General features: G+C 39.7%; 1 protein-coding gene across 1 annotated transcript in view; it reads left to right on the forward strand.

The window, feature by feature from the left end:
• The window catches only part of slc8a4b (solute carrier family 8 member 4b), a 56637-nt gene that overhangs the window by 36858 nt on the left and 6963 nt on the right, over positions 1–12816 (forward strand). The window contains exons 11-15 of the mRNA XM_042401609.1: positions 4484–4590; positions 8887–9011; positions 9636–9671; positions 10352–10451; positions 11430–11702. Of these exons, the coding sequence (XP_042257543.1) occupies positions 4484–4590; positions 8887–9011; positions 9636–9671; positions 10352–10451; positions 11430–11702 (641 nt within the window). The remainder of the gene's footprint in view (positions 1–4483; positions 4591–8886; positions 9012–9635; positions 9672–10351; positions 10452–11429; positions 11703–12816) is intronic.

Genomic DNA, 12816 nt, shown 5'->3' on the forward strand with positions numbered 1-12816 from the left:
CACAACTCTCTGTGTGTTTGTGTGTGAAAGAGAGATTTAGAGGTTCTGCCAGAAGCAGAAACGGTAAAACTGGAGTGTGTATATAAATCAAACTCACTCAAGAAAATGAGTTGTTGCTGCTGCAAGACGCTCTCTCTCGCTCTCTCTCACACACACACACACACATGCTCACAGCACCCAAAATTATGGTAGGCAGCCTTTCATTGCCTGAAAACACACATAGGCACACACACACACACAAGCACAGGGCGTCCAGTGGTTGTAAATCAAAAGTAGAACTGGAGCCAGAAGAAAATGGAAAGAGATGGAGACAGAGATATAAAGAGGGATCGTGTCCATTAAGTAATGCTATGAGGTCTCAGCTAATCAAATCAAACTGTCACTCAATCATTTACTTTGAGAACAAGTTTAGAGCCACAAGCACACACACGCAAACACACACACACACACTCTGCAGCAATATAAAACTTATCCATTAAATTGATTTACAGCCGTCTTGATTCTGTTTGGGGCTTTTCAATCAACAATACCTTTTGTTGACCTTTTTTCACTCTGTCACTCCTTTTTTTTTCTCTGCCTTTCTCAGTCTCTATTTCTGGCAGTGCAAGTTCTGTGTTCATTGAACTTGGTATGTGTGTGTCCGTGTTTTATGTCAGTATCTTGACAGTCCGGGGCACCGAGGCTACTGTCTGACAGAGGAACTTTCTGGGGAGCAGGTGTCAAAAAGTAACAAGGTAGAAATATAAAGAGAAGGTAAGACAGAGACAGAGAGAGGGAGAGAGAGAGGAGTGAAGAATGAAGTAGTGTGTTGCATATACTGTAGGACTGTAACAACATCCTTTCAATAGAAGAACAAGCTTTTCTGGATTATGGATAAAGTGGAAAAAAACAATGCATATTCACAATGACATGGTTCCCCATTCAGTGCTGAAGATTTAATCTAGTGAGAAACCACATATATCTCAGAACAAGTTATTCAGGGTTTTGTTGCCTTTGAATCCAAGAGCACAAGTTGGCAAATAGCAAGTCCAGCTCCATCAGAAATAAGTGACATTTTTTAAAAGAAGATCAAATCACAGCTCACAGTAAACTTGGACATGTAAGCTTAAAACCATATAATTGGTTTGTCAGTTTTAGCCATGCTAGTCACATAGCTCTATGGATGCTAATGTCAGTCTGCAGGTTGTTTGTTCCACCACTTTGTTCCAGAGTGATTTCAACTTGAGTGGTTTAACTGATGATTTATTATGTGGTATCTATTGTGCTGTTTTTTTGTCATCTAGTCCCCTCTCTCTGGCATCTTTGCTATCTTTACATCAAGGACCACAATAGAAATAAGTCTTGGACTTTATTCTGCCATCCTTTACATTTTTGTAGTCATGTGTGAGTTCATGTCCCCCATCTCATACTGTAAAATAATCTGAACTGAACTAAAAAGCTTGTCCTCACACACAGTAGGCTACTGGACCCCTATTAAAAGTCCATGGGACCCGTATAGAAGAATCCTCTAGTTGCTGACTCTCAGTTCTTGGGTGTTGGAGCTTGGCACAAGCAAACAGTTTTCCAAACACTCCCTGTTTTAACTACATAGACGATCATGGAAGGTGTTAAAGGTCCGATCCTTAATATAGATCACAGATACAATATACACACGAGTATAATTGAAGGCTGATGCTGGGATAGACTCTAGCCATGTTTATGTGATGAGAGCTGGAAAAAAAATCAGCAAGTGAGAGAAAGGCATGAAGAAGGGGCTAAAAAAGGGATGAGATGGAGATGGAGAGAGATGAGAGTGCTGCTACAACCAGCACCGACTATGAATAATGAAAGCACTACAGTCAGTGTGTGTGTGTGTGTGTGTGTGTGTGTGTGTGTGTGTGTGTGTGTGTGTGTGTGTTTATATATGTTGTCTGCATGTGCTAATTGGCTAGATTAGTGCATCCATATGTTTATGAATCCCCCAAGTGTTTACTGGGAACATGTTTTCATGTGTACCATTGTTGTGCACACTGGACTGAATTATGTGTGTGTGTGTGTGTGTGTGTGTGTGTGTGTTTGTATCTCATGTGAAGCATGAGTGTACTTTATGTGTGGGTGGCTGGCTGTCTGTTTGTACCAACAGCAATCTATGTAATTTGTATAATGTACAACATGAGACGCATTAAGGGCTTGTCAACCGTGTGTCTGTGTGTGTGTGTGTGTGTGTGTGTGTGTATGATATGTATGTGTGTGTGTGTGTGTTGTTGTAGGATCTATTATTTGTCTTTGTGAACTCGGTGTGTATTGTGTCATAACCCTTCACATGTCAGGGGAGTTTATGACACTCCACTGAGATGTCTTTCTTTCTGTCTCTTTCTTTTTTCTTTTTCGCTCCTTCCATCTCTTCCTCTTTTTTCCAAACTCTCTTTTTCCTTTCCTCTGTCTTTCATCTCTCCCTCCCCCACTCTTGCAATTTTGTTCAGTTAATTCTATATGGAGGCAGTTTAGTGTTAGTTAATATATATTATAATGCTACCGGCATTAACGACAAATAAAGGGAAAAAATAGTAGATGTAGGTGTTGTTTTTCCTCCTCTGCTTCACATCCAACTAAACAATATTTTCATATTGTTTACAGCTATTGTTGGTAGTTGGCCACTCAGGCTGACACAATGCTGGAAATAGTAAAATCCGGCCAGTTCTACCCACTGTTGCTGTGACAGCTCACCAATGAAAAACAATGCACTTCCACCTCTCCACACCTCCATCACTCCCTCTCACATCCCTCCTTCCTCCCTCCTGTTCTTCTCTGTTGAACCGAGAAGCCTATTTGCAGCTTCAACATGGCTGACAGTGAAGCATATGATGACACAACCAGGTGGAAGTGAATGCTCTGTCTTCCTCTCGACCTGTCAGATACAGATGGGTTGTGGAGATGAAGATTATATACTCTGTGTACAACTGATGCGATTTTCATGAAAGCACCACAACCGATCAACATGTCATGTGCGTTTTGGTGGTTTGGAGGTTTTCTTTATCTGTCAATACTGAATGAAATTAGCATAACAACACCGATTACACAGCAGTGAAATACTTTCAGTGTCAGTTCTACAGTGGGAGTTACTGCAGACTATCAAAAACTACAAGCACAATTAGGGAATAAATCACATTTCATTTCTAGTATGAGTCTTAGCCGGTGTTTCCTTTGTTCCCCTAGTATGTATGTGTATACATTGTGGCACTTCACATATTCAGATATTTTGTGGTGCTTATAATAACAGTATATTATCATCCACATACTCTTGGCATCTCTCTCTTCCGTTAATTCCTGTTTTACCTCGACATTGTCCGCTGTCCAATGAATGTGAAAACGCCACAAGGGAAACCGCCAATATTACACTTGAGTTAATATCTGTCAGTATACTGTATTCAGTACTGTGCAGCATCCCTTAGCATAGGACTTACATAATGTAGAAGCTATCTTTCTTCCCGTTATTTGCAAATTGGCTTTTCTGCAAGTGATATAATGACACAGTAGGTAAAGTTGTCTTTTACCTCTTTGTCCAATGTACAGTATCTACATTCAAATTAAGCAACAGTCTGAAATCACAATAATACAATACTGTTCTGATAACAGTGTCATCTTATAATCTTAGTCTTGGCTGTGTCTGGAATCTCTACCTTGTTCAATCATTCACTACTCCTGATATAACAGACACTCAGTAGTGAACTATTGTGAGCATTGCTCTGTGCGGTTTGCAAGCAGAAACTAGATACTACTGGATACTACTTTTTTGTTCCAATACTATTCATAGTAGTGCATAAATTTCACGCTCAGAGTTCAAACACTCAAATATAATGGCAGACAGTAAATGCAGTGCATTATGTAGTAAATAGGGAGTGATTTCAGATGCAGCCTTAGTCTACTAAATCACTGCTCACCCTGCACATACGGCTATTTTTGAATATGCCCACGCCTTCTTTTTTTTTTCTTTTTTTTTTCCAATTTACTTGTTAGGGTCCAGTTGAGGCATGCATCTCCTCAAAACTATGTGCGTTGCATTTTGGGTCTCTCCCCTGGGTGCTCCTAATTGAAAATGTCTCAACTGTGGCTGTGCTGCACATTGCATTCCTGTCAGCTTCAGAAAAAATGTTCTCAGCTAGCGCCTGGGGGGAAAGTTAGCAGCCTCATGCAGTTTCCTACTGAGCAATGTCAACTTTGGCATCAGTCTTCATCTTTGCATAGGGTTCTCAACATAATTATGTTCATTTTTTGCTTTTAGTGATATAATCTCTTTTGTCACTTAAGGTCAGTTGGCTTAAAGTGGTACTATTACTTCAGATAGTATAGAAATAAGGACAATGTAGAAGTCCTTACCCATGCAGCTGTCTGCTCTGTACACATTGTGAACACCCTCTTATTATGAGGAAGATCATGAAGCTAAATAGGTTTATGATGTTGAATACACTCACAGAGTCTCATCTTTCTCTTTTCTTTTTAACAGGAAGATCATTGAGGTGAAGATTATTGATGACGAAGAGTATGAGAAGAACAAGACCTTCATCATTGAGCTGGGGGAGCCCATCCTGTTGGAGATAGGACAGAAACACGGTGGGTTTACCTGCCTGTCTACTTTGTGTGTGTGTTTGTGTGTGTGTGTGGTTGATCACAGAGAAGCCGAGAGAGGGGGGACAGGGATAAGGACAGAGTGACAGACAGAATGGAGTCTTCATTTAACTGCCACCAGTCTCAGACCTCCTGCACACCTATCTCTTTCAAACAGGGCGAGACCTGCATTGATTGTCTGAAGCCGTCTAATCTAAACTGAGATTAACTGAGGAAACATTTAACTTTGAACTACGAAGGACTTGGCTCGGAGAGGATTTGAGAAGCAGTGGGCTCGAGATGTGAGGTGTTTTTTGAAGTGACGTCTTCTTTGTCACATTGTGTCGGATCACACAGACAGTCAGGAAAACAGGAATAATAACTTATCCCTGATCAGTACTGGGTCCACTTCATTACCATATACATAAATAGGTTTAACATAGGAATAAATAGCCTGAAAGCTTCCTTGTTTGCATGTTTACTCTGGAGTCATAATTAGAAATATTTCAGTGACTTTAACCGTGAGAAAAGAGCAGACTGAACACAATTTGCAGTTCATTCCTCCCTAATGACCAATTTTGATCACGTTCCCTTCTCCATGGCAGTTCTGCCCTGCCATTTCAACTCTCTGAATCCACAAAAACACCATGAATCTAAAACATCTAAGACTTTCAGTGTATTTTTCAAAAATGTTGGATGCTTTAGTTGTAATGTTAAAAAGCCTCATTATCTCTAGCAGGTGACTCAAGGTGATTTCTGTAGTTTGTTCTGCTTTCACAATTCTGTTGAAATAAATTCCACATTTTCTTATACTTCCCATACTGTATATCTAATTTCTAGCACACAAAGTATCTTGCTCTTTCACACATATACATAAATTCATCCCACTATACAAAAGTAGTGCTGCATCTAATGATATTTTATATTATCAATTGATTTGACCTTACATTCTTTTCTTATACTCATAATACTTGGACTAACTAGCTCTGCAAGACAAGAACAATTCTGTGTCTTTGTTTTCGTGTTTTCTACATGGATCATCAGTGAGTGAGGATGCTAACATGGCTGGGACCTGTAAGCTTCAGCCTCAAACTCTTACCACGATAATAGCCATCAAGGGAATATTTCAGACTCTTTCACAGGGTGCTCATTTTCAAACAAGTTAGCTGGAAAGAGTAAGACGTAATCTAGTGTCAGCATTTCCAGCCGACTCATTGAGCTTACATTAGCTTGATTTTCTAGCTGGCTGGACACGTTGTTTAAAAAAATTACAAATAATTGTTAATTGGATGGAGTTATAAATCTGCCACTGTAGTCATTATAAACTGCATATGTGCTGTGCAAGAACGAAAAGGCAGGCCTGGCACCAGGATGAATTGATGAGGGGGCTGTTAAAAATTGCGAGGGGGCAATTTTTTTCATAAAATAATATTCATTGATTTAATCATGATTTAATCACGAAAGGCGCTGTCCATGGTTCTGAAACAACAGATAATTGATAGTCACATGTATCTCAGCCAATAATTTTGTTGTTTTTGCTATTTTTCTATAGACACATAAAGCTTAGAGGGGACAAAAAATACAACTTGGGGGCTAAGCTCCCTTAAAGGACCAGTGTGTAGGATTTAGTGGCATCTAGCAGTGAGGTTGCAAATTGCAACCAACTGAATAACCCTCCCCATCCAAGCATGTAGGAGAACCTGCAGTGGCCACAAAACTCATGAAAAACGCAAAAGGCCCTCTCTAGAGCCAGTGTTTGGTTTTTCCATTCTGGGCTACTGTAGAAACATGGTGGAGCAACATGGCAGGCTCTGTGGAAGAAGACCCACTCCCTATGTAGATATGAAGGGTTCATTCCAAGCTAACGAAAACACAACGATTCTTATTTTCAGGTGATTGTACACTAATGAAAACACACTTATGAATATTTTATTCCATTTCCAATAGATTTGATCTGCCAATAGATCTGCCAATAGATTCCCCCAAATCTTACACACTAGTCCTTTAAGATCCCTTGTGGCACCGGGCCATTGAGAAGGTGCAGCAACAGTATGTGAGGTGGATGGTGTGTAGCTAATGGTAAATAGTCTAAAATTTCAAAAAAATACTACAGAATGCTCATCATAATTTCCCAGAACCCAGAATGACATCTTGAAATTGCTTGTTTTGTCCCTAAATAATCGATAAGCAAACCTTTTTTTGAATCATTTCTGTCAGTTGATATGATACGCATGCTTTTGCCATCCACTTCTTTTCACCTGTCAGTAAAGAGGTTCAAGCATCCCTTCAGTACAGGTGTCCCAACCAACCGGTAGAAGTTGTTCACAACAAGGGCATGATCCCTCATCAGGTTTCTACAGTACGTGCCAACAGTGGCTGTTGTATATGATGGAGCGCCAGCCAAGTTAGAAACCCCCCCAGCAGGGATTGAAACCCCACTCTCCATGGTGGTCGACGAGTGTTTTATCTCTCGCTCTCTCTTACACACATACAGAGTCCTCGTGGTGGAGCGAGGGTCCACACTCTACATGTCAGACATGAGGAGCCAACAGCCCGCGGCATGTTTCCTTACAGAGGAAATATAATTGGTTTTATAACACTGTCACATAGCAAGTGGACCGACATTTACACACGCTCAGCCACACACATACTGTATCACGTACTGTACGCTGCTTTTCAATTACAGAAAATCTACAGTTGACTCAATTAATGACTGTCACTGTGTGTGAAGAGTGAGCGAGGAGACATATGGATGAATGGTGTTATGTGTGGTGGAACATATGATAATGGAGAGATAGAAAAAGTCGTTTCATGGGGGGAAAATTTAAATTACTTTATATTTGTAATTACATAGGATGCTTGATCGCTTGGATTTGCCATGTGGCACATCAGGGTTTGAATATTAGCATTTACATTATGGTCTTTCATGACTGCTTGCACATGTTCACTGAAATGATACCCCAGTTTCACAAAAGAAGGCCAATGATATAAATAAATGACATGATTTGATTTCAGATGGCTTACAAACACTGATGAATCAGACTTTATGGAGATTGTTGATGGCAAGGTTTTACGGTTGGTGTAAAAGCAGCTGAATAATGCTTATAGCTTTGTGAAATCTAGTTAAGAGTTCATTTGCTTCATGACATTTTGTTTACGTAACATCATGATGTAAGTTTTTTCTTGGGAGAAATAAATAAAGCAGTGTTTGGCTAATTGTTCTTCCATCCGAATCTTCTCAGTCTAAGAAAAACATGTCGTTTTGTCCTAATGTGACCAGTCAACTAGTGAACTGAACAGACAGTACTGTCCAGTTTCCAGGGATTTCTCAGTTGAAATGCAAAGGACTTCAGTTATTCCACACAGTCTATTTCATAAGTGAAGGCAGCAGTATGTCAGTGTGTGAGTGGTTGGTAATGAATTTTTGAAAACAGCGGGATGCCAGGAGATGAGTCAACTTCTGATTGTAGATAATACCTTACTGCTTTCAGACTCTGCATTTAACACCTTGGAACGAGGACTGCATAATAATACTGAGATAATGCAACTTATATGTGGCATTTTTTGCCTGCTTTGATATGTAAAATGACTAACTAGTAGGTTTACAGTTTTTAAAAAAGTGACTAAAAGTCAAAATTTCAAAAACATGTGCATGGAAGCAATGAAAGCAGGTCCTTTAAAACAGTTGATGGTGAAGTATATAATAAAATAACGTTACCTTCATTTTGTGAATCATGTATGACATCTTTGACCTTTTTGCCATCAACCACACCAAAAATTAAAAAACAAACAAAAGAAATATAGTTATAAAATGCCATATTCACTACAGGAAATGACATTGCACTGCCACATCTTATTCATAATGTCTGATGCAGTGTTTGTTTGTAGTATTTGTCTTGTTGGTTGGTTAAATGTTATGTTGTGTTATGCAAGTGAAACAGTACATGACTTGGGACACAAGATAGAATTTATAAAAATATTCTGATAATCAATTGAAACCAAATCAAATACTGGACCTGAGGTACAAATTTTAGTATAAAAGTTAATGTCGTCAATTGTCACAATTCCACCTTAACTGGTAGTTAGTAGGAAGTTACAGCATTTAATCTTCCACATTCCCCATAATACCCAGCACATGATCTCAGTATTCTTTTTGGCAGCTATAGCCCTGCGTTGAACATGTTTCTACTGTAAATATAAGATAAAAGTTCCTATATGTGGGTTGGTACTGTATAACCTCTGTACAATTACACCAATCCTATTGGCTTGCTGACTGATTCATGGCATCCTGCGGTCTCCTAGGTGACTCCAATGAGAACAAGCCGTTGGTGGGAGCAGAGGAAGAAGAGGTGGCTAAGATGGGCTGTCCCAGCCTGGGTGAACACACACAAGTAGAGGTGATCATAGAAGAGTCCTACGAGTTTAAGGTAAGTGTGTTTGTGCACATAGTATATGTACGTGTCATTAACAGGAATGTGTGTGTGCATGTGAGTGTGCCCTTACTGTATTTTACCTTAAATGTTGTACCTCAGAAACATTTCAGAACATATCAGCAGTTAATCTGTATAAATATTATAGCGTAAACTGACTTAAAGTGAATGTCTACTGCTTGGCTCCAGAGGATGAATGATTCATTTTGTTCACATGTAATTGACTCTCTAATGAGATGCTTGTCATTTTGATAGCAGACATGCAAAAGACGACAAATAATTTATTTAAAGGGAGCTGTCATATTGTTTTTGTGCAAAACAGACCTTAAAAGGAAGAAGCACAATCTTGAGCTGCGAGTAAATGCTTCACCATTCCTCCAGCAATTAAAAAAATGTACTGGCTCTGTCATTTTCATAAATATTGTATGATATTTATAGAAGGAGTACATTTTCAAATTTGATCAGTTTGTAATTTAGCCCTCAATCATCTACATTATTTTGCTTCTCATCTGTGATTTTATCTTGAAAGTGTAACCAATCACATTGTATATGTTTGTTGCAGATTTAATTTGCTCATTTGTCCATTTGTGTCATTTTGTATGTGTGTGTGTGCGTGTGCAGAGAGCAGTAGATGAGCTTGTTTGGCGTGCTAAAAAGGTTATATGTCTTTCTTATTCTTTAGTCTGTCTGTGCATGCATTTCTCTGTCTACTACTGTACCATACTGAAATGTTGTAATAGTGTCTGGGTCCAACACCACATCCCAACTTATAAAGCCCTCAACTGTCATCATACATTGGGATTAATTTGTGATATTTCTTATAGAGAGTGCTGATGTACAGTGAACTCTGTTTTTTTATGTCGTCTTTTAGTTATGGAATAGAACGATTTTTGTCCTCGCCGAGTCCTGTCAGCTAAGTTATGATAACGACTGCTGGTGCAATGCTCCATAGCTGCTGTGAGGAGTTTTGCATCAACATCTTTCATGATTCCCCGTACTCTCCGCTTTAAACAGGAAACTCAGCCAGCCTGCCTGAAGGTTTTTCCTAGATTTCACGGGGAGCCTAAGTTGAATGCGGCATCGCAGTCGATTTCACAGCAACGTATTAATTAGCACATTCTGTACCTTGAATTTTCAGTGTTATGCAGTAGTGACTTTTTACATTTATCTTTGCAACATGGGAGCTAATTGAAAGGCTTGAAATCAGCATTTTCCCCTTTCTGTGTGGCTGTGAGTACATTAACAACTTGAGGGTTGTATCTTTCCTGTTCTGCCTTGTCTGTATGCACTTGCATGGTGGCTCTTGTGTATGTGTGTGTGTGTGTATGTGTGTGTAGAGTACTGTAGATAAGTTGATCAAGAAGACAAACCTGGCCTTGGTGGTGGGAAGCAGCAGCTGGAGGGAGCAGTTTGTCAGTGCCGTGACTGTCAGCGCAGGTAAAAGACACACACACACACACGGGACATGAGGCATCATTTAGATTTATGAACAGAGGTTTTGGCTGACATCTCTCATGACTTTATTTTGTGAAGGTGATGGATGATGAGAACATACATTTCTTGAAAGTTTGCATTAGCATTTTGTTTTGAATCTTTTCATGCATTTATTTTAATTTATTCATAGATTTCTTGTTGTGCAGGTTTCACTGTCACTTATCTTAAATACCCAATATATACTATTTTACCTCAATTAACACAACATAGAGAGATCTTGTTCTTTAGACTTACTTTATAAGATATAGTTAGACAGTTTGGAAATACGCTTCTTTGCTTTTTTGCCGGTAGTTAGATGAGAAGATCAATACCACTCTTTTATCTGTCAGCTAACTACAGTATGGAGCTACAGCCACAGGCTTAAAGACTGGAAACAGGGGAAACAGCTAGCCTTGCTCTGGTAACAAAATCTGCTTGCTAGCACCTCTAAGGCTCACTAATTAACATGCTACAAATGATGAAATATGTATGAATTACAAATGATGTATAATTGACGAATTATGTACAAATTAAACAAACAAGATATAACATATTGGACAGAGCAGCTGTATCCCCCTTTGTCTAGTCCTTATGCTAAGTTAAGCTAACCATTCTGGCTCCATCTCCATATTTAATGGACAGATATTGGAGTGGTATACATCTTCTCATCTAACTCTTGCCAAAAAAGCAAATAAGTGTATTTCCCAAATGTTGAACTATTCCTTTAATCTGCTTTTAATTCTTGCTCAAGTTAAACTTTTGCCTCTGAAGTCCTGTCTGCATCACTCACTTTGTTTGCTTCCTTTTACTTTTCCTGCATACACACTGTATATTTTTTGTTAATTCACCTTTCTCTTCCTCCTTTCAATCACCTCTCTGCTCCTCCTCTCCGTCGGTTTCTTCGCTCTCCCTCAACATTCGAATCACCTACCCCATCCGAAGGAGATGATGACGAGGAGGAAAGCGGCGAGGAGCGACTGCCATCCTGCTTCGATTACATCATGCACTTCCTCACCGTCTTTTGGAAGGTGTTGTTCGCCTTCGTCCCGCCGACAGAGTACTGGAATGGATGGGCCTGCTTCTTTGTCTCCATATCACTTATCGGCGTCCTGACGGCGGTCACTGGCGATCTGGCATCACACTTCGGCTGCACGATAGGGCTGAAGGACTCAGTGACAGCTGTGGTGTTTGTGGCTCTGGGCACGTCGGTGCCAGGTGAGGCAGAGTGGGAGGGTTCTAGTGTGTGTGTTTACAGACTGATTGTTTTCTGTGTTTGCCATGTTACACACTTTTTTCTTCCCATGAAACACGAAAATTCTGTTCAAACAGAAAAACCTTTTCAAAGTTTTGACTTTGGTTAAAATTTTAATTACCAAAAATGTACTCCAGTGGATTCATTTTTGGTTCCAACTGACAATATTGTTACTATAACTTGATTTGAGCACCCCTTCTGTTTCTCCCTGACTCCCTTCTTTTTTTTAAACTCGGGGTCATGATTCAAATCGCAGGGTAGCATACGGAGTGCAGAGGTAAAAGCTCAACCTTTTGACTGTCCAACCATTTACTGTCACCATAGCAGCATCCATGAAGAGCGAGAGCTAACGCAAGCTCAACCCCCTCCTTTCTATAATGTGGGACAAACACAACACTGAGTGTGAGGGGGCTGCTGATGACTCAGGAAATAGCATCAATGAAACGTTTGCTAACTTCCACTTTCTGAGTGAAATACAAACTTAACAGCAGAATGGATCCTCCTAAATTTTAAAGGGATAGATTTCCTGAATCGCTAAAAGGACATAACCAATGAAATGGGTGGGAAAAATCCTCGTTTCAACTTTTGTAGGATATAAACAGCTGTGACGTGCTCTGATCAGTAGAGCGCCACAGAGGTTGACAGCATATTTCATCAGTCAACCTCTGCCAAGGGAAATGTCTAATCAGAGGCTTGAAGTTTATCCACTGTTTCCAAAAATATGCTAAAAAATGGTTGTATCCTCTTTTGAAAAATGAGTTACGATTTAAATTATTCACAAAAGTGAGACTTTAAATTAGTTTGACTTAAAATTTGACAGACGTATTCGGCAGTAAACATATAATAAGATGCACATTTTCCCCAAAATTCAGATGTGACAGATAACTGAATAAACAAATTAAAGGAGGAAGAGTGATCCTTTCTCCTCCATCTGATTTCAATAGCAGCCGCTCTCAGTGAGCCAGCTGGAAATCAAAATTGAATTGTAAACCCCGGCTCCATCACAGCCTTCAGCCTCAGCTTGTCTCCGCCCGGAGGGGACGCATCGTCCCAGAGCTTTAATTCAATTCCCTTCCT

The sequence above is a fragment of the Thunnus maccoyii genome, chromosome 22 (genome assembly GCF_910596095.1).
Source record: "Thunnus maccoyii chromosome 22, fThuMac1.1, whole genome shotgun sequence".
Lineage (NCBI taxonomy): Eukaryota > Metazoa > Chordata > Actinopteri > Scombriformes > Scombridae > Thunnus > Thunnus maccoyii.